Source organism: Dicentrarchus labrax, unplaced genomic scaffold (assembly GCF_905237075.1).
Source record: "Dicentrarchus labrax unplaced genomic scaffold, dlabrax2021, whole genome shotgun sequence".
NCBI lineage: Eukaryota > Metazoa > Chordata > Actinopteri > Moronidae > Dicentrarchus > Dicentrarchus labrax.
Genome location: NW_026136719.1, coordinates 25,389,965 through 25,414,714, shown reverse-complemented (window position 1 = coordinate 25,414,714; position 24,750 = coordinate 25,389,965). Strand labels below are relative to the sequence as shown.

General features: G+C 39.8%; 1 protein-coding gene across 1 annotated transcript; it reads left to right on the top strand.

Annotated features, from left to right (window-relative positions):
• Nucleotides 1-5,050: 5,050 nt before the first annotated feature.
• slc12a4 (solute carrier family 12 member 4) lies at nucleotides 5,051-24,732 on the top strand. Its single transcript, XM_051380268.1, has 24 exons — nucleotides 5,051-5,296; nucleotides 14,303-14,400; nucleotides 14,486-14,617; nucleotides 14,981-15,127; nucleotides 15,533-15,587; nucleotides 15,895-16,025; nucleotides 16,186-16,427; nucleotides 16,848-17,062; nucleotides 17,401-17,565; nucleotides 17,830-17,928; nucleotides 18,014-18,071; nucleotides 18,183-18,357; nucleotides 18,655-18,773; nucleotides 18,969-19,067; nucleotides 19,272-19,391; nucleotides 19,538-19,642; nucleotides 20,250-20,418; nucleotides 21,104-21,299; nucleotides 21,649-21,818; nucleotides 22,025-22,156; nucleotides 22,473-22,580; nucleotides 22,791-22,978; nucleotides 23,167-23,300; nucleotides 23,442-24,732. Exons 1-24 carry the CDS (start codon nucleotides 5,161-5,163, stop codon nucleotides 23,531-23,533), a joined length of 3,285 nt encoding a protein of 1,094 aa, XP_051236228.1. The 5' UTR covers nucleotides 5,051-5,160; the 3' UTR covers nucleotides 23,534-24,732.
• The last annotated feature ends 18 nt before the right edge of the window (nucleotides 24,733-24,750 follow it).

Genomic DNA, 24,750 nt, shown 5'->3' with positions numbered 1-24,750 from the left:
AATGAATCGTAGAAACACACGCTTCAAATACATGACTTACACACCCCTCCAATCTACTGGTACAAAATTAGCCTTCATGCAGTAATCCATAGTGAGTTACTTATTAAAATGAACTATGTCACAGCTTAAAACCAAAACAAGAAGAAACCATCAGACCTCTGCACAGGCTACAAACAAAAGATTTAAAAAAAAATGACATAGCAACTAATAAATGTTAAATTGTTGGATTCCCAATTCATTCAAAGCTCTTACAACCCTTTCCAGGATGCTGAGGGTGTGCGAACTACACACATAACATATACAGCAACATGCAACACTGCATTTTACCCATAGCAAACATTTTGGGTCGATGGCTCCATTCTACTGGTGTCTTAGTAAGCCAACATGCACCTATACCAGGACCCTGAAACCAAAGCAGCTAAATGGAATTCAACCATTCCTAATTTCATAATTTACAGCTGTGCTTTTTCCCTCCTGTGAAGTGAAAATGTCTTCTCTAAAAAAGGCCTAATGTACAGCTCTGGTCGCAGACTGGCATGGCGGCCATTTCTTTTCAGGAAACATAAACTCCAGAGAGAAGGAGGGAATGTCTCACTTACCATAAGAAGACCACTGTCCTTCATGGTGGCAGCATCTTCAGTAACCACATAATGTCATCTCCCACTGGACTTGAGTTCTCCCAGAATGGACTCCATTGATATTTTGGCCAACTCTCTCCTGTCACAAGTTTTCCAACTATGTCCTCTTTTTTTTTCCAGTGGGGTGCAGGTCCAGTTTCAGTCCATGGGTTGCCTACCATCAGTTTCTTCTCAGTCAGTCATTTTGTACGGTTCAAGAAACCCATACACCCTCCAGTATTGCTAGCTAAGTAGGCTACTATGGCTTTAAAAAAGTGCTAATATTACTGTCAATACTGAAAAACTTGCTAACCTTTCTCTTTTCTTGTGAGTGATGTATGTAGGTTAGCTAACTAAGCCACGGTGGACTGGTTTCCCGCTGCATTCCCAGTATACTGAGCCGTCACAGTTTCACAGTAACATAAGGTTATTTATCCGAGGGAAACCGGCTTCACCTGGGGTCTGTCTCTCTGGCATCGCCCCCCTGTAGTCGCAGTACTATCTTTTACCACACAAGCTGACTGACGTTTACTGCGACTGGAAAGCCAGAGAGGTGCTGTTTCACTCTTTTGAAGACCTCAACATTGAAGTCCGCGACAGCACGAGTCAAATACAATTACCAAAAAAAACGTTTGGTTTGTTTTGTTTTTTGTTAGAATGACGGCAGCATTACAAACAGTCTGTCTGACTTTACCTTCCGGGTGGAAACGCCACTCCTGGCCGATCTCTATCATTTTGTTAGACTGAACGACACGACCAGATGATCAGTTTGCCTCCGTGTCTTATAAGTTAAGGAAATGTTATTATCTATCCAAGAATATTCACAGAGCAAGCACATTTTTGGTAGGCCTACAAATCAGGCCTTAGTTGCATGCACGGTTGCGCCTTGAATGACCAATTAATTTAACTGACATGCGTCCTGAGTACAATAAATAAATACATATAGCCTATATATAGGCAATTAAATCAGTATATATTTCTGCCACCCCTTAAAGTCTCCATACCACCCTCTTACCTCCCCATGAATATTTCTCTAGATCTGCCCCTGCACATGAGACACTGCTTCTACACTGCCCCATCCAAACAAATGAATGTAATATTCTGTATATGAGTTTTGAGGAGGTAAATGAGGAGGAAAGGCTCTTGCTATGAAATACTCTGACCTCATCAATCAGGTTAAAGACCCATAGCTTTCAAATTTACAGATTGGATATGTACAGCAGATGATGTAATGGGACACAAAAGTAAGTATAACTGTAAGTATAAAGGCAGTTTATTAAGCCATCATTAGAGAGCCCAATTATACCCCATAGGCAAACTGAATATCTCTTTGTAATACCGAGAATGGTAGTTATCACCATTGTCCGGCAGAAACAAGACCCATGGAAGGACACAGGCTGAAACCACCAAAGGTTGTTCTCAGTCTAGTTGTATGGACTGGCAAAGCTACTCTGGAGGCAATGTAATAGCATGGGCAACATTTCAGTCACCAAAGCCTGCATGGCATTCATTGTCCACAGTGGCAGACCTTCAGTGCTAGAGACAAAGTGAAAGGGCCCCTGGGGCCACGTCAAGGTAACGATGGCAGCCAAAGGTAATTGGATTGACTTAAGTCCCCTCGGGCACAGTATTAGAAAATCCTAATCAATGTCACTGGTAGAAAGACAAGGGGTGCTTAGCTTTCACAAGCAATTAGGTTTAGCCATGCAGCTAAGTACCATTCATTCAAAATGCAGAGAAATCCCCTCTTTTAGACAATAGTCTTTAAAGTTGTTCTTTATCTCATGACATTTAGAAGGTAGGGCGACTGTGGGAAAAGATGGTTGAAATAAAATCTGAGAGATGCACAAAAAGGTGATTATTTTACATCACAGTTTTCCCCAGTCTTTGACAATGACAAAGTTGTCTCCATGTCCTTCAGTATGCTTTGACTTAAGACCAACTATATACCTATATAGGCCTATTCAATTCTGTTTGAGAATATTCTGTCATTTATTTGGTGCCTTTAAGGGAAGTTTTTTCAGGATTAAATGTCCTCTTTCTGTCATCTCTTGTGATACTGGCTATTATAAAATGTTATTAATCTAATTAAATATTGGACGGTTGTCTCGGAATAATAAGTAACTTCTATATTTTGTTAGCTATTAAAAGTCTGACACCTAGAGGTAGATCAGTTACATTTTCATATAACGGCTGAGAAGACTAAATGTTTGAGGTATAAGGCTGCCATCTAGTGGGAGATAATCATAATCACAAGTCAGAGAAGTATGAACTGTAACAGTAGCACCAAGAGAAAACACAGAATCCCTGTTTAGTGTCTGGTGGGAAACAGGTTGTTTACATACCTGCCTGCCATCTTTAAGATAAGCTAATCATTTTCTGTTTTGCTCTTTAAGTTGCTGAAAGAAATGTACAGGGTCATAACTACAGTACAGCAACTCCCATCTTGGCACAGAGTGACAGGCATGACCTGACCAGAACTGGAACCGTTGACCATACCAGGTAGGCTCAGACATGATGAAGGGCCAGCCCAGGACAAATGTCCCCTCAGTACCTCTACCACCAGAAGTCTCTTCCTATCCTGTAAGCAAGCTGACCCTCTTGGGCCTCATGTTTCCTGGGACCTGCCCCTCCTGCTTACATGTCTTTCCACAAGACTGAGTAATTGTGGTGGAAGAAAAGAGTGTGTCAGGCCCTGCCTCCCTGCCTGCTGCTCACTGACCCTTACTTGTACACAGAGTTGCATGGGTTAGTCAATCTAGGCAATAACCTTATATGGTTGATGGCCTCTTGTGTATTACTTTGCCAAGCCAGGAAGTCAGTCAGGAAAATAAATTATTTCTATGTCAAAGGCTGTCTGGGGAAAGGAGAGAGAAGATTGCAACATGTTGTATTGTGGGACATGGCTATAAAAGTTCAAAGGTACCAATTACTGAAGAATCCTGATATTTACAAAGGGCTACATTTGAAAAAAACTTGTAGAAATAGTTAGTCTAGATAGTCTAAAAATGTATTTCTAAAGAAGTTTTACTGCCCTTAGACAAATAAAGGCTATTTCTAGATTAATATACCAACATTGAGCAGCTGACAGATTTACAGATGTTACAGAGGATGTTCTACAATATTTATAGGAATTAATCATCTTTTAAGTCTCTTTTTTTAAATTTAATTAACTTTCAAAATTGAGTTTTAGGTTGCTACAATTTCCTGTGAGATTATGATGTCATGTGTTATTACAACTATGTAAAGCAGCGGTGTAGTGGTGCCTGGTAAGTGGGTATACTGTTAATTTATGTCCAGCAAGGGATACACTGTGATTTTAAATTGTTGATTTTTTTACTATTATTGTTTTTATGTAGACCTCAGAAAGACTAGCGATCATTTTATGGAAACTAATGAGAATCCAATTTAAGAATAAAGAATATAGAGAATGTGAATGTCCTTCCAGCACCTCAGCCAAGTGAGGACATTTTGCATGAGCTCTTTCGTAGATTATTCCCCAAGGTTTTTTTCTTCTTCGAATAGAACATAGTTGTTTCTAAAACAGTAAAAAATCACCCAAGACACACTAACAAAGCCTCTGCAATCCAAACACAATCCAAGTACCAAGATCTAAAACTGTCTTTAACAGGACCTCTAATAACAGCCTTACTAGACTAGTCTTTGATCTGCTGCTTTCATGGTTTGAGAGGAGCTACCATTCTTGGAAAGAGGGGGGTAAACTTTACCTTCTGTCAGGGACGTTACTGCAATTCACTGCTGAGCCTTTCCTCATAGCTTAACATAGCCTAACAGCTGCTGACCATCACAATTCATTATATATTGTACTTAACATTCATTTATTATCATTTAATGAATAATTTAGCAAAAGTTGGCCAAAAATTCCATTTTGATTGACCTTGGGTTCAAAGGTTAAAATGACAGCTGTCTGAACAGTTGGAATGGGGGCTGGGATCATTTACTCTTTCTTCTCTTTTGACACTGTCTTCCCTTCCCTCTCTTTTCCATTCTGTACTTCCCCAGTCACCAATGAAGTTTGATTATTTTCCAAACTGCCACGTCGCGTGTGTGTGTGTGTGTGTGTGTGTGTGTGTGTGTGTGTGTGTGTGTTTTGGGACAGGCCCACATACACAGAGGACCGTCTGTCTGAACCTTGAACAGACAAGGTTCACTCTGTTAGCTGTCATTATGACACAGACAGCAGAAAGGGGCTTACACTCTCACCATCTCACTCTACATGACTCAGGGATGACAGCACTCACTCCTCAATCAAAGCTGTGCCCCAACAGGTCACTGCTTCCCCTTGGGGCAGCTGTGAGTGTCTTTCCAAATGCATCCCCGAGACCTCCATACCCTGTCTGTTCACACAAAAAGCCCAGGAGGGGCTGGCTTGTGGGCGGGGAGTATGATAATACCCTCCAGAGGAAGTGAGCGCAGTGTAGTGGAATGTAGTTGCCATTAGTGGGAGTTGAACTGAGGCTGGCTAACAGCTAGCCTGCTATGTTAAGTCTGAGCTAGAGACGCAGAGGAGAGTGATGAAAACATGCCTCACTTCACAGTAGTACCGGTGAAGGATCAAGCTCAGTCCAGCTATGACAGTCTAGAGGGGGTTAACTGGGTGGATTACAGGGACACTGGACAGGACTACCCTGATCATCAAGATACTGTCAGCTCGGATGGTAAGACTCACAACTTTTACTAAGCTCTTTATCTCTCAGCTTAAACACAACAGGATCACTTTGGACCACGATGGAGTTGTAAAATGTCTCCTAAAAGTGATACTTCATGGGTAGGACCCAGCGCAGCATGGGGAAGCTTTGTCCTGAGAGCCTTCAGAACAGCTGGTTGTATGGTTACCATGGCAATTCTCCAGGGCCAGAAAGCGGTTTTGCTATAGCAGGCAGGTCTGTTTTGACAGCTCACTTTGGGTAAAGTTGTAGAAACACTTCTTTTATCATTTTAAAGTATTTTTTGCTGGCTGTGGAAGCCTTTTAGAAAAAAATCAGGGACAGATGAGTAACAAAGCAAAGGGGGAAAACAATGAAAGGGGTGAGAACCGTGGGGAAAGGCACAACGGGGGTGGGATTGTGTGAGGGGGGCCGGTACCACCGCAACAAGAAAAAAAAGGCCTCAAGTGCTTCCTTGCACAAAAGATGGAGCTCTCTTTGTGCCAGGGGAGGATTTCCTTTCACAGAGATTTGCTGCTCAACAACACAGGAGCACATTTCTCCCTCCTCGCTTCTCTGCCTCAGCTTGTCTCTCACTGTCACTCACTTGTTTCTCCACTGTATCAGCATGGAACATAGGAAGGGGGGGAATCTCTCCCGACAGAAGAGAAAAGGAGGACAAGGAGAGGAGAGAGGAGTTTGTGGGATTAGCTGAAAGCAGCTCTGATTTGTGCTGGCTGAGGGAGTGAACCAACCAGGGGAACAAAGTTTTTTAATAAAAGACGCACATGGGTGTGGCCTTCAAATGCAGCACCCACGCTTTACCAAGTGCCCAGAGGGCCGGGCTGGGCACAAAAACCACACACTGACTGGCCATTTATTTATATTACATTACTGTATAGCAGTGAATGTTATGCTGACTGTGAGGTCCTTACAACTGAATAACGGATAAAGGATCAGAGGTAAAGGCCGAAGACTCATCTAACTAGTTGATGTTAAGGAGCTAAGGATGGAATGCTTGAGTGCATATGTATCAAGAAAACAATGCCATGCAGATGAGATGATCTATGCTTCAGTCAGCCACACAGCTCAAGTGGACTGATATTTGAAGCGTAACAAGAAGGAATCTCAGCACATGTTGACCTAGCTGTCTGCTTGAATACTTTTGGAATGCGCGGAAGTCTTTAGACCAAATGAGCCAAATGCTATTCTCAGACAGCAGAAATGTAAGTTAATACCCTAAGGCACATAACAGTACATTACAGTGCTTAATGCTTAAATATAGTGGCTTGAATGTTGTCTAAGCAGAACTTTGTACCATGCTCCCACCAGAGGTTACGATAGAGCAGATGTCCTGATATAACCCTGTGTGAGTTTCACACAAGCTTGCTTGCTTCCTGCTGTCATAACTCTCTCGAACTCACCTTAGGAGAGCTTCCTGAAGACTCAGAGCAACAACAGCCATTAACTTAGTTTAAACTTAGCTGCAAGAATCACTTCATGCTGGGGTGTACAGGGTGAGGAGGAGAAGAGGAAGGAGGAAGTGAGACTATGATGAATGATGAGATGGAGCAAAGGGCACACAGTATGTTACCATTAAGTTTCAAACACATGTGGCAACCCATGTAGGAACTGAACAACAGCTGCTCAAGTCAGTGTAGTTGACTGCATTTTTAATAGTGTTTCTAGTGTGTCTTGTTTTTTTTTTTAACATAAATTGAAAAAGAAATAGGTTTTGTAGTAAGAGTAACAAGTGCAGAAAGGCATTTGAAACATGTATGACATACCTATATATATATATATATATATTCAATATTTCTCCAACTTTAGTTTTACATGCAGCATTAAGATACATTTAAGCACTAAAAAGTTAGGTGGGAAAGAAAGTAGGGTTTGCATGTACTGGATGATTTCATCATGGGAGTGGTGGGCTTGGGTATGGTACATGCTTTACAGTGTGACGTCTGCAGCATGGAGGAAATGACACAGTGCTGAGTCTGTTTCAGCCTGTGAACTCAGCTCTGTTCAGCACAGGACAGGACCAACACTGTGGTCATTGTAACAGTGCCATACTCCTGAGCAAGAGTAACTACCCTGAAACAGCCTTCACATTTCAGGGAAGAAAGTTCGTGGCAGCGTCTTGCCCTTCTTAGTTTCTTGCTGCTCTAATAGGAAAATTAGGAAATATGTGTTTGTTTTGAACATTGCTATTATGTCACCAATAGATGGTTAACATCTTGTATCCCTCATTTTCTTGCTTGTGAAAGTCAGAAGGTCACAAAAGATTGAATCTTTTAAGGTCTGTATAAAGGTTCTGTTTTAATAAAAAATGAGTTGTGAGTGTCCAGTTGTGATTCAAATTTAATTAATTGAAAAAAAAGGACATTTGTAGAAATAGGTGGCAAGTGGCAACCTTAAAATGTCCTCTTATTCATCTTTTATCTGTGTACTTGCATTTCTGTTATGATGTCTTATGTATTATCAGTTTATTGTGGCATCACAACCCTAATGCCACAGGTAAAAAATCACTGATACTCTCGGACATCTAGGAGGAAATGTGGGCCATAGACACTATTTTCTCCTCTTTACTACTATCTAAGTGCCCTTTGGAAAGGCATGATTCCAACTGTATAAGAGTTTGTATAAGCATTAGATAATTTTCGCCACAAACTGTAATCACAACATTTACATTTTATCACCATATAAAGTTATAACAGCAAAAGTGATAGCAAACTTTTTGTGTAACACACCCAGCAAGGAGGACAAAGAGTAACACTCAAGTTCATTTGTACTCTGGTTTCTTAAAGTCCAATATTTGTTCTCTACCAACACTTGAGAAGCATATCAGGCCTTTCTGCTGCATGCTTTAATGCTCCACTATGTTCACCAGCTAGTCTGTCTACCTTTTATAGAGCTGTGCAGGTAGTGTAGGGTTAATCAGAGCTTTTGACCACCACTTGCTGCTGCTAGAAAAATTATACCATGCATGATAAGAGCAGGATGACAGAGCCAAAGTTGCAGGTCATAAAACCAAAACTATGAGCTGAAAGATGCTAAAACATCCCCTAGAACTGAGTGAACTGTGTTCTACGAGCAAATAACGCAAACATTAGAATACAAGCTCTATTTTTTTTCTTTCATTGTTATTGGAAATAAAACGTATGTATGTATGTATGTATGTATGTATTTTGCTTTTCTTGGACTCAAACTGAACAGTACTGAGAAACTTATGTTGATAATTTTGAGAATGATGCTGCGTGTTAATTCTCTAATTCAGGAGAACAGGGTGACCTGTCATGCTGCCTACCATGCCACTCAGATTGCCCTTTGAGAGATAAACAAACTGTGGTGGAGAAGAAATGTGTGTCTGATGACAGAGTTAGAACAAATTCAGACCCTCAGCAGCTCTAAGTTTAAGCATTTGTAATACTCTTTAAAGATTGTCATAGATGATAAATAAGGCCATGCTTTAATTATTTGTCACACATAATTTCCTTTGATGCAAGTGTCTTGCCATCCAGTCATCTGCAATCTTTGTTCTATCTGCTCATTCACATAAAAGTGACAACAGTGCTAGCAGAGCAGCTCAGATCCAATTTTTCCAGTGTGTACCTCCAGCTTTCCCTGAGGATCTACTAGCAATTGAATGCATTTAGTGTGTCCTGGGTCTACTGGGGTCACTTTAGACACTAAACAGAGAATCACAGTACATTCAGTACTAGAATATAAATACTTTAGTGCCCATGTATAAATGATTGTTACTGGTTTTCTTGGGTGCATGATGAATGTAAGACTTGTTGGTAATAGTCACAGCTATGGCATTTTCCGATTGTGATACATGAGAAATTCTCCAGTCAGTGCTCTTGACTAGGACACTGGCTCAAATCTGGAGTTGGTCCCCAGGCACTGCACAGTGGCTGGCCACTGCCCCTAGTAATTAGGATCGGTCCAAGAATGATTTTCCCTACGAGGATTAATACATTTTAATAAAGCATAATTTAACTTAATCTGTGAATATAACATTCACTTAAAGCATTTATGAGTATGGGTTATGTGTGCAGCTTATGTACAGCTAAAACTTCATGTGCATGAAACCATTTTACTAAGACAGGACAGACAGACAATTCTCCTGCAGACCACACTTTGGGTTTGTTCAGTCATTAGTTCTGCCCCCATTGACATACACATTTAGTTAATTTGTGTCTTTTTGAAAGTTTGTTGTACGATGCACCTCTTCCCGCCCACCTTTACCCCCTGAGGTAATCAGGCTGAGCTGCCGTCCTTTTCTCATCATTAGCACACATCAAAGCTAATATGTTTTGCTGTACGACTCAGCAGGTTGGCATTCCTTCTCTCTATTCAGATGCAGCTCCGCATGAAACACAGCCATTACAGCTAACATTGCCTATTGCTACAGCAGAATCACATTGTTTCTTCCCACAGGCTAGAGAAGAAGAGAAAAAAGAACAACGAAAAAAAATTACTTTATATAAAGCTAGTAGCGATTTGTGAAAAGGAAACCCAAGACCCATGTGTGTATATGCTGAAATATTCTGTGTAGGCCTTTCAAATGTAAAAGGGATTAAGGTAACTATGTTTATCAGTACATGCTAATAAGTACATTTGTGAGTGACGGACATGTACAGATTAAGATTTTCACAACAAAAGTTTATTAATGTTACTTTTGTGAGTTTGCTTTTGCTCATTGGATTTTACAATGCATTGTGGTAAGTTGGAGCTGTCACTGGAATAATTTTAGGATTGCCACAGTACAGAAAATGTGTGTGCCCCTGGGCAGCTCATTATTAAGCTTGGACTAGGCTTGAGACATACATTTTCATGAACATATCAGTATTTATTCAGATATGGTATTTTAGCCCTCGGCTTGGAGAAAAAGGCAGGATAATGCACTCAGCATGTCCCAGTTATATATGAGATATGATTATGACAAATTGCATGCCTCATGTTGTATGCTGCCTCTATAGTGCTGTACCATACTGGAACTAACATAATATTGGCTGGGTTAGCTCTGTACTGTATGTAAAATAATGATCCAACTGGGTTTTGTTTTTTTTTCAGATTTTGGACTTCCACAACTCCTATTTATGAGCAATGGAAATGAGGTTTGAGTTCAGGGTTGTTTGAACTGGACAAGTTTCTGCGTAGCAACTCTCCAAAAAAGTCATGTTAAAGTTGTTCAGTCTTAAGTGCTCATTCACTATTTTGCCTTACTCAGCTGGTTGAAAAAAGACAAAACTGGTACAGACAGTTGTAGGAAGTCAGATTGGCTCTGAGAGTAGGGAGAATTGTTTTACAGGCCCAGAAACCTATAATGAGCTGAACAATAGGGGTCAAGTTTCCCCTTTAACCATGTGAGCTGCTGCTATGCAACAGTTGTATCATATTTTGCTTATGCTTTGAAGGCATACAGTTTATAAAAGCAGAGGGAGCGAATAATATGCACATACACTTTCTTTTACTGTCTCTCATTTACTTGCATAAACACTTACACAAACACATGCACATACACACACCACCTGCGAACACAATATTTTTGTCAACTAACTGCACAAAGTAGAATGGGCTAAGCTGTACAACTTATCTGCCTTTTGGTGTTAAGTCTTAAATGTTTATTAAAGAGGAAGTTAAGCAAAGAGGCTTTTTCCTCCCTAAGAACCCTAAGAAGCTAATGGGCAGCGATATTGTTTTCCACATCTAATCGGATTTCAAAAGTGCGGTGATATTTTTTTTCTCTCTTTAACATTAGTGGTTTTGGAAAATGTCCATTTGAAAGATTACTGTCAAAACTCTTGTTGATCCATCCAAGTACACTGTGTAAAGTCTAAAGTAAACTAATGACCTGTTTGGATAAAGGTCTTGAAGAAGCTTTGCAGGAGCCTCCTTCTGGAAGTTGTTTGGCCTATAACAAATAATAAATCATACTGATTTCTTCTTTGTATATTTGCCCTGAGATGGATTGTTTTGTTGCGAAGTCATGTACTTTGCATTTTGAAAAGAGTTGACAACGTAGCATCTTCTCTGGGAATTGATCTGGTTGTAAATAGATAGAAAATGATGAGGGCCCTGACACATGGCAGTCTGTCAAAACATTTTCTTTGGACTTTTGTTACATTTAACATTGGACTGGAGCTACAATTGAAAGGTTGTAGACAAAAGTATTTATCTTTTGCCTCGGAAACCTATAAATAAGCTGCTGCCAGTTACAGCAGTTATAAATACGGCAGCTCAAATAGTACTTCTAAGAAAAGGAGTTCATGCTTTTTTTTATTGCTTTCTCACACAGTTGTAAGTGTAATATCCAGTGGCCCCCAACATCAACACTTTATACATTTTTGCTGAGAAACATCGACAAAGCAAATGATCTCAATAAAATGAAAAGTAGATACAGATACAATATCTTGAATGCTTGTCTCTAGTTAGTCAGTAGAAAGTAAAAGTCATGTACGCCGCTGCTTAAGTTCTCTACCTTGATACACCCTTCTGTAAATGTGTCAGTCCTACAGCATAGAGAGTCTCTGATCCTCTGGCAGAAGTTGGGAGCTGTTGTGGTGGGGGCACCTGGGTGACATGTTGGTACACGTTGCTGGAAAGCCTCTGTGCTGTTCTGTGCACACAGCACGGCTCTTGTGTGCCTTCATAACAAGCCAGTTAATCTTTAATCTTTTTAATTAGACATTTAATGTCAAGTTATTAACAAGAGACCCCCCACTGTCTCCTCAGCCCTAAGATGAACTATTTCAGGTTTTAGTATTAGGATAGTTACGTGGACTGCAGTGTTTGTTTCCTGCCAGGAAACATCTGACTATAACTCACTTTATGGCTAATTATGGAGCAGCATCCATCTGCATTGTTCCAAAAAAAACACTAGATGTCTCTTTAGGTTCATCAGAGCCTCTATCTCATCTGCAGTGGTCTCCCTTCACTGTTGCTTCAAGCAGTGTTTCAACCTGTGCCACTGACAGCAAGATGACACTAGAGGACAGTGTTGGCTTTGTTTTTTACTCCTATCGCTTCCTAGGCATCACTACAAACCAGCTGTGTAGTTGGGTTTTGAAAGACAGACCAATAGGAATTTGGCTTTCATGTTTCAAATGATCACCATGTTTTTGCTTCCTTTAGATATTTTAACACAACTATTGCTTTAATTAAGAAATGGAACATCATGCCATGTTTCTTAACATCATACAATGTATAGTTATTGTTTTTCTTATTGCCACATTCTTGGAATAATGACTTTGAAGAAAATGTGTGACTGATGATACATCCATATTTATCCAGACTGAACATCAGTACAATGTAGGAATACATATACCGTAATATGGCACTTCTTTGACATACACTCAACCGAACCCAAGGCTCTATATACCCATATGAGCAAACATGTGCCATGCATGTGAGTGTATGTGTGTGTGTGTGTGTGTGTGTGTGTGTGAGTCAGTGAGTTACCACTGTATCCTCCACTCCCCACCTCTCACTCCCCCTCAACGTGCACCATGTGTTAGATCAGGCCCCTGAATGAGTATTCATCCCGGGTGACCGGGTGTCCTGGATAGTAATCGACAATTCCCCAAGCTAGACCGCAGTACTCTGTTGCAGTCTGCACACAGTGCATAACTATGCTAACCCACAGTGATACTAGCAGCAGTGGGACACAGAGCACAGGTGAGTGAAGACCAGCAATGGAGTTCAACCAACAAACTTGCAACAAAGTTCGTATATTTTCAGTGTAGTTGAGAATATTTTTCTATTTCATGCCCACTTGGTAAATTGGCAGACCTTTTGTTGCAGGATTAATTTGGGTTCCGAGATTCCGCTGTTAAAGTTTACATGCTCTAATAACCCAAGGTTAGGTAATTTCTAGGTAATGAGGTGTGTGCATGCCTGTGAGTGTGAATGTGTGTGATAAAGTTTGCAGTGCTACTTTGTGTGCAATTATTGCTCCAGGCACTGTGCTCATCTCTGCTTGATTCTTTTCTTCAAAAGCAGAAGTTAATGAGAGTAAAATCTAATTATATGCCTGTTTATCACCTGGACACTGCTTTGTCGGTCTGTGCTGCTGTTGGCCTTTCACAGCAGCTTCACTGCATGAATTGAGTTTCTTAAAATTACTGCTACATTGGGATTATTAAGATCCTTGAATTTTAATTAACAGTGACAATTACAAAGGTGACTGATTATTGAAAAGGATTGCCATGGAAAAACTGGAATTGTTACAGAAAATTTTGTTTTTCTTGTTTTCTTGTTTGTTTTATACCAAATTGCTTTTCTTTGTTTTATTAATTGTTGTACAGGCAATGGTGCTGGTCACATTTTACAATCATTGACATGTGAAATATTTTTAATTTGACCAAATGAAATGTGTTTTTTTTGTTCCAAATCTAGACATATTACAAACGTTGGTTTCCAACACGTATTATTTTTTCCAATGCAAATTTGTGACATTGATTAAAACCACGTCTGTTTTATTGTATATGCATCAATGACCGTTAATCTCTATTGACACCTTACATATATCCAATGCCATCTGTGACACTATTTTACAAAGTAACACCAAGGTGACTGTGGCTGTGATTCTGACCCTTTTATTCAAATGATCATAGGTCCAGAGTTGTTTATATTGATTTAACTCATCTTTAATGTAACTGTTAATTGTACATTTTTAATTCTAAAAATAGTTGACTGGATTTCTAATAGTATATTTGATAGATTTAAGTGAGCATTTTTTTTTGTGTTGTTAGAGAAGCTTGTGAATCAGTACTGACACCTCTAAATACTTTATACTGTCCATTATTAAACCTGCCTTTCACAGTAAATAAGTGTATTCTTAACTTTACTTTACTTTACACACTTTCATAGAAATCTGTGATGATATATAATGTTTGCCTGATTTATTGGCTAGACTATTATCTGTTTAGCCCCACAGCTTCAATTGTTGGTTTGCCAAAAACAAAGTTGTTTTCATTGTTAAACTTAAGTGTTTTTTCCTTTCTCTAATAGGACATGGGAATCATAAAGAAGACAGCCCATTTCTCAGCAGTACCGATGCTGCTAGCAAGAAGAATGACTTCTATGACAAGAACCTGGCTTTGTTTGAGGTCTGTTATTCATACTGTCCAATATTTCTGTCAGACAATAGACTCAATCCACACTCATTAACCTCTTCCCTATTCCTTCCACCAGGAAGAGCTGGACATCCGGCCGAAGGTCTCCTCTCTGCTCAGCCGCTTGGTCAGTTACACCAACATTACCCAGGGAGCCAAGGAGCATGAGGAGGAGGAGAGCGCTCAGGCCTCACGTAGGAAGACACCCAAGGTCAGGAGTTGGGGTCACAACACACTGTCTCACTGTTTTTATCACAAGTACACTCGGTCTTTTGAGGTCTAGAAACATTATCCTCTACCTCTGGCTTCCTCCCTGCCACACTATCCAAATTCTAGTTTTGTATTAAGACTTGCTGATTGATTGCTATTACCTTTGCACGCTCTGCAGTCAGACTGTGACTGTGTAAGACCTGCATACATGGAAAGAGCTGATAACACGATTGGATGACCTTTAAAAAGTACATCAGTCAATACTAATGATCAATATGCTTGTTTCCTGAAATGTCATGGTCAATATACTCCCCTCTTTCTCTCTTTGCCCCCCCTTCCTCTAATCCCTCTTTCTCTCTATCAGTCTCCCAACATGGGCACTCTGATGGGAGTCTACTTGCCGTGTCTCCAGAACATTTTTGGTGTCATTCTTTTCCTCCGACTGACATGGATTGTTGGGATGGCTGGCATCATGCAGTCCCTTCTGATTGTCCTCATGTGCTGCTCATGTGTTAGTATGCGCACACACATGCACAAACTGTACACAGACACGCACACTATTATGCTGGGTTGATTCCACAAACAGTGTGGGCCAGCTTTTATTGCTAAACCAGTCTATCGAATCCACATGGTTGCATAAGCAGCAGTAATTACTTAAGGCAAAGAATGTTGCTTTGACATGTGTTTTTTACTTAACATGCTGCCATTACTTTTCTGACATAACAAATACTGTGGTTTTCTTAACTTCCAGGCCGCATGTGCTAAATGTTTAGGAATATGCTCTCTTAGATGGGAGCTGTGCTTCCTTTCAGCCGTCAATTTGATTAGAGGATATTCATTTAACACCCACAAGTTGCCATGACGTCTGTATGTGGGCCCTTTCCATATCAGTCATATTTTCCACTTTCCTCTGCAGACAATGCTCACAGCCATATCAATGAGTGCCATTGCTACTAATGGTGTTGTTCCAGGTAATACTTTGAAACATGTTCATCCACTGTATTCACTGAAAAAGTCCCTCAGCATATATTTATTCAGCATATATCTTTAGTAAGTACTATAAATACATTTGTAGCCTGTTTTTGAAGTTCTTTAAAAATAGTTCTTATTATTTACACAGAAATTGCTTTGACCTAGATATCTCAAGACTACTGTAGAAGTAAAAGTTTCCATTACATACTCTTCCACTTGGGGGCAGCAGAAATTTACTATTGTGTCGACTGCATGCAGTACAAATGATGTGCTCTGTATGAGTAACAGTTTGTGTTACTGTTATAGCTGGAGGGGCATACTTCATGATCTCACGCTCCCTTGGCCCTGAGTTTGGAGGAGCTGTGGGACTGTGCTTCTACTTAGGCACCACTTTTGCTTCTGCCATGTACATACTGGGGGCCATCGAAATCTTCTTGGTCAGTTTGCTAAAACATTATTCTGTGTTTATATTCCAGCTCAAATTTGTATTAGATATTCTTCCAGCACACTATCCTGTTTTAAAATATATCAATCATTACATACATTTTATATATACTGAATATGCAGTAATTGTCCTGTGTAATATTCTGTCCTCAGAAATATCTGGTCCCCCAGGCGGCCATCTTTCATGCAACAGACCCTCCTGGGAGTGACAGTGCCATGTTGAACAATATGCGTGTCTATGGTACTATCTGCCTCAGCCTGATGGCTGTGGTGGTTTTTGTAGGAGTGAAATATGTCAACAAGCTGGCCTCTCTTTTCCTCGCCTGTGTCATTATCTCAATTGTCTCCATTTATGCCGGGGCAATCAAGTCCATGACTCATCCGCCAGAATTCCCGTAAGTCTACAGTGCAGGTTTGTTTGAATAAAAATACTTCTTAACAGGAAATCGGGTGAATCAGTGTGACCTTAATGTCAAATTAGTGGTGTTTATGTGGCAAGAGAGTGCACATTTTGTATTCATTCCGCATGGAGAAATAATACATGATTTCCTACTATTATTTTGTTTTTTTCAGTTTTGTCTTCCATCTTACACCAATTACTTGCAGTGTGATTTTTCCAGTCAAACAGTTAGATAGTCCCTTTTAAAGCCACAGTTTATTCTATCACCATGAATGTGTTAAAATAACACTGGACTAAGTTTTGGTTATGATTATGAAGAAGGGGTGTATGATGATGACGACGATGATAATGCTAGGGGAAAATAATGATGATTAACATAGTAATAATTACATTTTTATCCGTATTATTGTTGTAGGATCTGCATGCTGGGAAACAGGACTTTGGTGAGAGATCGTTTTGATGTGTGTGCTAAGACTGTGATAAAAGGAAACATCACAGTGCCCAGTCAGCTGTGGGACAGGTTCTGTCTCCCAGGAAACATGAGCAGCGCTCAGTGTGATGACTACTTCATCCAGAACAATGTGACAGAGATACCGGGCATCCCGGGACTGGGCAGTGGGATTATTAGAGGTAAATTTATCATTAAATGACCAGGGATTAAAGTATACAGCAATTTATTTTGTTAGATAATAAAGGTAACAACTCTTAATGCTTTATTATTATTATTATAGACATATAGATTAAAGGGTAGAACAGGGTTAATATATGATACGCATAGACGTCCATTTGTATTTTGCACATTATGCCATCATTTTGATCATCATTTTGTTGTTGTTTTTTTGCCCACAAAATCATACAACAATTTTTTTTTAAATGTCCTGCTTTATACACATAGGCTTGATAGATTGCCACTGTCTTCTAATGTTAGTTTGTTGCCAATGATTTAAATGTATGTTCTCTATTGTTAGAAAACATGTGGGGTGACTACCTGCAGAAAGGGGATATCTTAGAGAAACCAGGGCTACAGTCAGTGGATGCCCATGGTGCCATGGAGAACTTTGGCATGTATGTGTCCGCAGACATCGCTACATCATTCACACTCCTGGTGGGGATCTTCTTCCCGTCTGCCACAGGTAACAGCTTCATAAAGTGCTGTCATGGCACAAACCTCAGTCTACAGTTTATATTAAACTGTAACTACTTTTTCTGACTTGTTTTACCTTAAATCTTAAATTATTAGCTATTATTAGAATGTAAGTACAAATTGTAACTTTAGCTATGTTAGCTGTGTTGTCATTTTTACACACAGTGAAACTGCTCTGTGCTGCTTCCTCTAATTCAGCCATTGGGATGGTATAGTTACAGTTTTTACATGCCCTTTGTGTTTTGCCTTATAGGTATCATGGCAGGATCCAACAGATCTGGTGATCTCCGTGACGCACAAAAGTCCATTCCTGTGGGAACTATCTTAGCTATTACTACTACTTCACTTGTGTGTATCCTTATTTTGATGACTACACACAATAAAACTAACAATTGTGCTCCTTCGAATCAGTCAGTTCCTTGACCTCTTGTATTCAGATTTCAGTTCTGTGGTCCTGTTTGGTGCTTGTATTGAAGGAGTAGTCCTTAGAGACAAGTAAGTTCATTTGTGTCTTACTATTATCAAAACACTTTTTGTAAAGTATTTAACAATGGAAAAAAGATCATTTCATAATAAAAGTCTCATATGGTCACCATGCAATTGCAGGTTTGGGGATGCTGTTCGAAAAAACTTGGTGGTGGGAACGCTGTCCTGGCCGTCCCCGTGGGTTATCGTCATTGGCTCCTTCTTCTCTACAGTTGGGGCAGGCCTGCAGTCCCTCACTGGGGCTCCTCGACTTCTACAGGCCATTGCCAAGGATAATATCATTCCTTTCCTCAGGGTGGGACATTAAACATTGTTGCTAGATTCTGTAACCACTTCCCATTCTCTGAAAAAATTGCCATTTCACACTAACTCAAGACAGAAATGACTACTTCAGACTTTAAACTCAGACATTAAAGTTACCCCATAATTTGTTTAGAAATATTTACAAAACACATGATAACATTCAACCTGCTGTGTGGGAAATGTTTGCATTTTGTTATATTTGATTTGCAAGCTTATTTGAATAGCTTACAGTACCAAATGACAGGTGATTTGCATTGCCGCCTGTGAAGGTTTCGAGTTTTTGTTTCAGGTGTTTGGTCACGGAAAGACCAATGGAGAGCCTACATGGGCACTTCTACTGACCGGCCTCATAGCTGAGCTGGGCATCCTTATTGCCTCACTGGACATGGTGGCACCAATCCTTTCCATGTAAGCTCACATACATACAAGACAAACAATATGACCAGTATATACTGCACACACCCCACACATTCATTTCTCTCAGACATGTTATCTGCATGTCTTTCTTAATTTCCCTGTTTGCCTAAGGCCAACTACAACACTGATGATATGACATTATCTATGTCAAATGTGTTAAAAATTCTCTTTGTATTTATGCGACAGGTTCTTCCTGATGTGCTATCTCTTTGTGAACTTAGCTTGTGCAGTTCAGACTCTTTTACGCACACCCAACTGGAGGCCACGGTTTAAATATTACCACTGGTGAGTACAGGTGTATCTCCACCATACTTCTTACATGGGGTGGGAGTTTTTCCCTGTCAGCATTAAAATGACCAATAAGACCACCTCTGTGAAATTTGTGCTACAGTTCCCTGCATGAAAGACTAATGCATTATGCATACTTGTAAATACTGTTCTTGGTATGCAAAAAAACATAACTTTAGGCTTTATGTGTCACGCCCACAGGGCTCTGTCCTTCCTTGGCATGAGTATGTGTCTGGCTCTAATGTTCATCTCGTCTTGGTACTACGCTATTGTCGCCATGGGCATTGCTGGAATGATCTACAAGTACATTGAGTACCAGGGGTATGTCTGGAATCCCATTACAGTGCATTCTTGTATATTATGGGATGATATCTCTGTGTTTCTGTTTGGTCTCTGCATATCTGTAATGGATGCTGGTGGACGGCTGCTCACTTAAATTGTTGTCCCTCATGTTTGTGTCTAAACAGAGCAGAGAAAGAGTGGGGAGACGGAATAAGAGGACTGTCCCTTAGTGGCGCACGATACGCCCTGTTAAGACTAGAGGTTGGACCCCCACACACCAAGAACTGGAGGTACAGTCAGCTTCATCTATGGGAGATGCTGAGATTGTCTCCACATAAACATTGCATGTTTGACTATAGAAGTTGTGTTCACATCTGTGTTCAGTTATGAGAAGAATGCATACACTCTAAATGAAATAGCATAAAACAGATGAGGAGTTGGGGCGTGTTTTTTAAATTAAAAGCATCTTTGCTGGGCATTTCCAGTAAGTTACTGCGTTGGATTTTACTGTATAATATAACCACTCTGATGCAGCATTTTCTCTTTTGCCACTCACTCCAAATACAATGGCAGTGACAAAATAATAGCTTCTCTTGATATTTTCGATTGCGGAGTGAAGAATGGATGAGGGGGATATATCAAACAAATTGTCTACATATCTACGTTGAAACTGGGATAAATTGGAAGACAAGTCAGAGCTATGTTAGATGTTTAGGTCACATATGTATAATTTCCTTTTCAACATTATAGTGAGGACCCGATTCACAGTTAAAAATGTCATTTAAATTTTGTAGAAGCAACAGTAATGTCTAAATAACTTCCACACTTCAGCCAAAGACACACCTGTGATCTGAGCCTTTGCTTCCTTTTGACTGTCTTTGACTCTGTGCACTACAGGCCTCAGCTGCTGGTGCTGTTGAAGCTGGATGAGGACCTCCATGTGAAATATCCTCGACTGCTCACCTTTGCCTCACAGCTGAAGGCAGGAAAGGGTCTGACCATTGTGGGCTCTGTCATCCAGGGCAACTTCCTGGACAGCTATGGGGAAATGCAGGCAGCTGAACAGGTAAATACGGAAAGGGATGTATGCTGTACATGCTCTATACAATTTTCTATTGCACCGTGTTGCAACTAATTGTTACAAATGAACACCTTTTGTAAATGGAAAAGCACAATGAAGCGTAAACGTGCTTTAATGTGAAATTAAAATTTTTGTTACATTTCTTCCTCAGCAACTTTTTTTTTGTTTTAGCATTCTTCCCTTTAATCAAAGGACATAACTGGAAACAGCTTGTTGTTGTCTACAATGTGGTGCCAATGAGCCATTTCACATAAAATAAGGGACTTTGTGGAAGAACATTTTTCACTATGTGATGTTTTTGGTAAAGAATTAAACAAGTGAAGCAACGTTTACTCTTGTTTATGTCACAATAACTGAGAAATTAATCTCTCATCCTCAATTCACAATTCAAGTGTTAAGCCAATATTCATGCATTATGTACAGTATAAGGAGTTATAATTAGAGCTTGTGCTACAGGGAGGTAGTGAAAGTAAAACCTGTATTGATTTTATTTATTGTTATGCAATATAAATCATGCACTTAACTCCACTCAGACATATGAACGTACATAATGCTTTTTCTTTTAAAGCTTTACGTAGGCGGTTTTTAACTGTTCAAATATGGTTTATCTGCTTACTGCTTGTTGTGGTCATGGGACTAAAGTTCTGTTTGCCCACATTGAATCTGCTAGGCCATTAAGAATATGATGGAGATCGAGCGAGTTAAGGGTTTCTGCCAGGTCGTGGTGGCATCCAAGGTGCGGGAGGGCGTTGTCCATCTGATCCAGTCCTGTGGTCTGGGGGGCATGAAGCACAACACCGTGGTAATGGGCTGGCCATATGGCTGGAGACAGAGTGAAGACCCTCGTGCCTGGAAGACTTTTATCAGTAAGAGTCTCACTAAAATACTGCTCATACCACATGAGACTTAAAAAGCCAAGTCAGTATGGTACCCCTGTTAAATGACTACTACACCAAATGAGCCTTGATTGCATACTGTATGTAGTTTTCACACATAATTCAAATCATTATGTACTAAACAAACAACTGACTATTGTGAACTTGTAGTTAAAGCAACCGTGGGCCTGAAAAAGCCAATGTGTATCTTTGAATGTTTAAATACATTCTGTATTAGTTTTCAACTGGCTTGTACAGTATACAGAATGTAAGGTTCATGGGGTATTCGCTTATACAGTACAGTTAATATCCATGAATCCATGTTCTCATTTCTACTCAGACACAGTCCGCTGCACCACAGCTGCCCACCTGGCTCTGATGGTGCCCAAAAATGTGTCCTTCTACCCAAGCAACCATGAACGCTTCACAGATGGCAACATCGATGTGTGGTGGATCGTCCATGATGGGGGGATGCTAATGCTGCTGCCTTTCCTGCTCAAACAACATAAAGTGAGATGACAGATATTTGTCTTTTACTCCAATAAGCTATTTTGGAAGTTGTAGAAGTAATGTAAATTTACGTCTCTGTTATTTGAGGCTTTCCCCTTTGAAGAATGTTGATTTTGGCAACTTTTTTGAAGTATGTTTTTTGTAAGTAATTATATTCACATCCTTGAAACTTGTGCCAATAGCGAATGGTTTTATTTGCATTTTAGGTTTGGAGGAAATGCAAGATGCGCATCTTCACTGTAGCTCAGATGGATGACAACAGCATCCAGATGAAGAAAGATCTGGCCACGTTCCTTTACCAGCTGAGAATAGAGGCTGAGGTGGAGGTGGTGGAGATGGTGAGAATGCCTCTTAAACATTTACTAATCTGAGCAAAAGAGAAGACTAATGTAGGGCTTTTATGGCTAGATCAGTAATAAAAAACAGCAACTGAAACCAGATGTCCATTATGGTATTAAGAACAAACAAGTTTGTTGTTTACTACGAGATGCCGTAAATGTGTTTGTTTGAAAGATTTAGGGTGTTAAGAAAAAACAAAAATCACTGCTTAACTTGAACATGAACTAATTTACTTTCGTGGTCACTCTGTTCATGTTCAACAGACAAATATGTTTCAGCCAGATAAACTTCTAAAATGATTTCTTTGAACTTTAGCATGATAGTGACATCTCAGCATACACCTACGAGCGGACGTTAATGATGGAGCAGAGGTCCCAGATGTTGAGGCAAATGAGGCTGTCAAGTGCAGAAAGGCAAAGAGAGGTATGTTTTTTGTGTGTTTATTCCTGAAATAGTTTATAGATTTAAAAAAAATATATATATAATGCATGATACATACTGAAGATGTCTGTGTTTTAATGTTTCAAATTTTCACTACTGGTTGTGTGTAGTGATGCAATTTGGGAATTTAACCTTCTCAACTTTACCTTATAAATCATACAGAGTCTCATAATATTATCATTTCATTCACAGGCCCAGCTGGTTAAGGACAGACACTCTTTGGTGCGAATGGGAAGTCTATACTCAGATGAGGAGGAGGAGGTGGTGGAGGCTCCTCCAGAGAAGGTTCAGATGACGTGGACAAGAGAGAAGTGTGAGGCTGAGAGGCGGAACAGGAACAATGCGCCTGAGAACTTCCGAGAACTCATGAGCCTCAAACCGTGAGTCACATTCAGTTATTATCAGCAACTTTATCGTGTCTCATTTAAACAATAAAACCGGTAGCATTAAACGCAAAAAGCCTTCACCTGAATTTACCCTAGACTTTTTGTATATTTCTCTGTTCAGCAAAGTTTCTTTTTGGCACAAATCCATTTTTACTCTGTCTTCCCCTCCTGCTGCACTCCAGGGATCAGTCAAATGTGCGGCGAATGCATACGGCTGTGAAACTGAACGAGGTAATAGTCAACAGGTCCCATGATGCTCGATTAGTGTTGCTCAACATGCCAGGTCCACCTCGGAACACAGATGGTGATGAGAACTGTATCCTTTGCCAATATAGCACTTGGGTTAAAGAACATGTGTATGCATACTGACATCAAGATGTTGCCACAGATGTTGGTTGTTTTCTGACTCTTTACTACTCTAGCTCTTGTTGGTTCATTTCTTTAACCTGTAACTCAGATATGGAGTTTCTGGAGGTGTTGACTGAAGGCCTGGAAAGAGTGCTGCTGGTCCGAGGCGGAGGTCGGGAGGTTATCACTATCTACTCATGACCAATTATTGCACATTGCTACACAGGAGCATCGGTCTCAACAGAATACATTCCACCTATGGACACGAGGCAGCACCTGCTTTGCTGCCAGACGGTTCTGGGTAGATGCATGAATTTGATGCTTTTAGTGTGAAGTATGGACTTTTGAGTACAAAAGAGGTTTATTCTATTCTTGTAGAATATTGGGACACATTAGTGTACAAATCCACCTGTATGTTCACGGCTCTGCCATTCTTACAAATGAAAGCTTTTTTCATTTTATACATTTTTCACCCTCAGAAATCAATACCTGTGTGTCAAACTGGGAAAAACACACTTTAGATGAGCATTTTCTTATTTATAGGTCTTCATATGTGCTAATAAACCTGTATTTGACGAGTTGGCAGAATTAACTCTTCTGAGTTGTACACGTTGTTACAACTGTTTAAATGATATGCCAGATTTTTAATCTGAAACAGCTCTTTATTTTGGAAGCACATCTCTATTTATTTATTTATTTTTTGACATTTCCCCACTGAGGTAAAAAAAAAAAAGTTACTGTAGATAATGAACACAGTGCTTGATTGTTGTGTATTCAGTAGCTGGCACAGAATCCCATTAGTAAATGTGGATACCAGAGATCATCAAGTTTTTAAAAAGAGTTATAATTTCTGATTTTTATGGACATATTTTGTGTTGTTGGTGTATATGAATAACTTTTGAACTGTAACATTTTTTATTTCTTCTGCAAACCTGAAAAGATTTTCTGCACACAAAAAAAGGGCTTGATTTAATGTTATAATCACAATCTTCAGACTTTCAGTTTTTGTCAGTTTTCAGCGTAAGTGGCGCCACCATTCCTGCCCTAGATCCAAATTGCCTAACTATGTTACAGTTTCTTTGGTTGTACTGTAAACGGATATACCAGTTGCTATTTGTGACAAAATAGATACTCAAGGAGTGTTTGCTGTAGTATTAAACCACACTGACTATTATCATGGAAACCAGACGACAAAGATTATGACTTTCAGCCCGTTTTGTGTCTTTTCAGGTCTTTTTCTAAAAAGCTAAGTATGATCAGTATTTCAGGCTAGCATACAGTGTAGAGAACAACTGCTTATTTTTATGTAGACTAAACATTCTGTACAAGCCAACAGTGTTTTATATGATAAACCATGATAAGGTGTGCAGTTATTAAAAAACAATCATACAATGCTAAAAGTGCTCTTGGTCTTCCCT

What these genes read in the sequence shown, in the direction of transcription:
- slc12a4 (XM_051380268.1), top strand. Translation starts at nt 5,161, where the DNA reads ATGCCTCACTTCACAGTAGTACCGGTGAAGGATCAAGCTCAGTCCAGC. An exon ending in AGATACTGTCAGCTCGGATG is followed by an intron (nt 5,297 to 14,302) that starts GTAAGACTCACA and finishes TTTCTCTAATAG; the next exon opens with GACATGGGAATCATAAAGAA. An exon ending in CACAGATGGTGATGAGAACT is followed by an intron (nt 23,301 to 23,441) that starts GTATCCTTTGCC and finishes CCTGTAACTCAG; the next exon opens with ATATGGAGTTTCTGGAGGTG.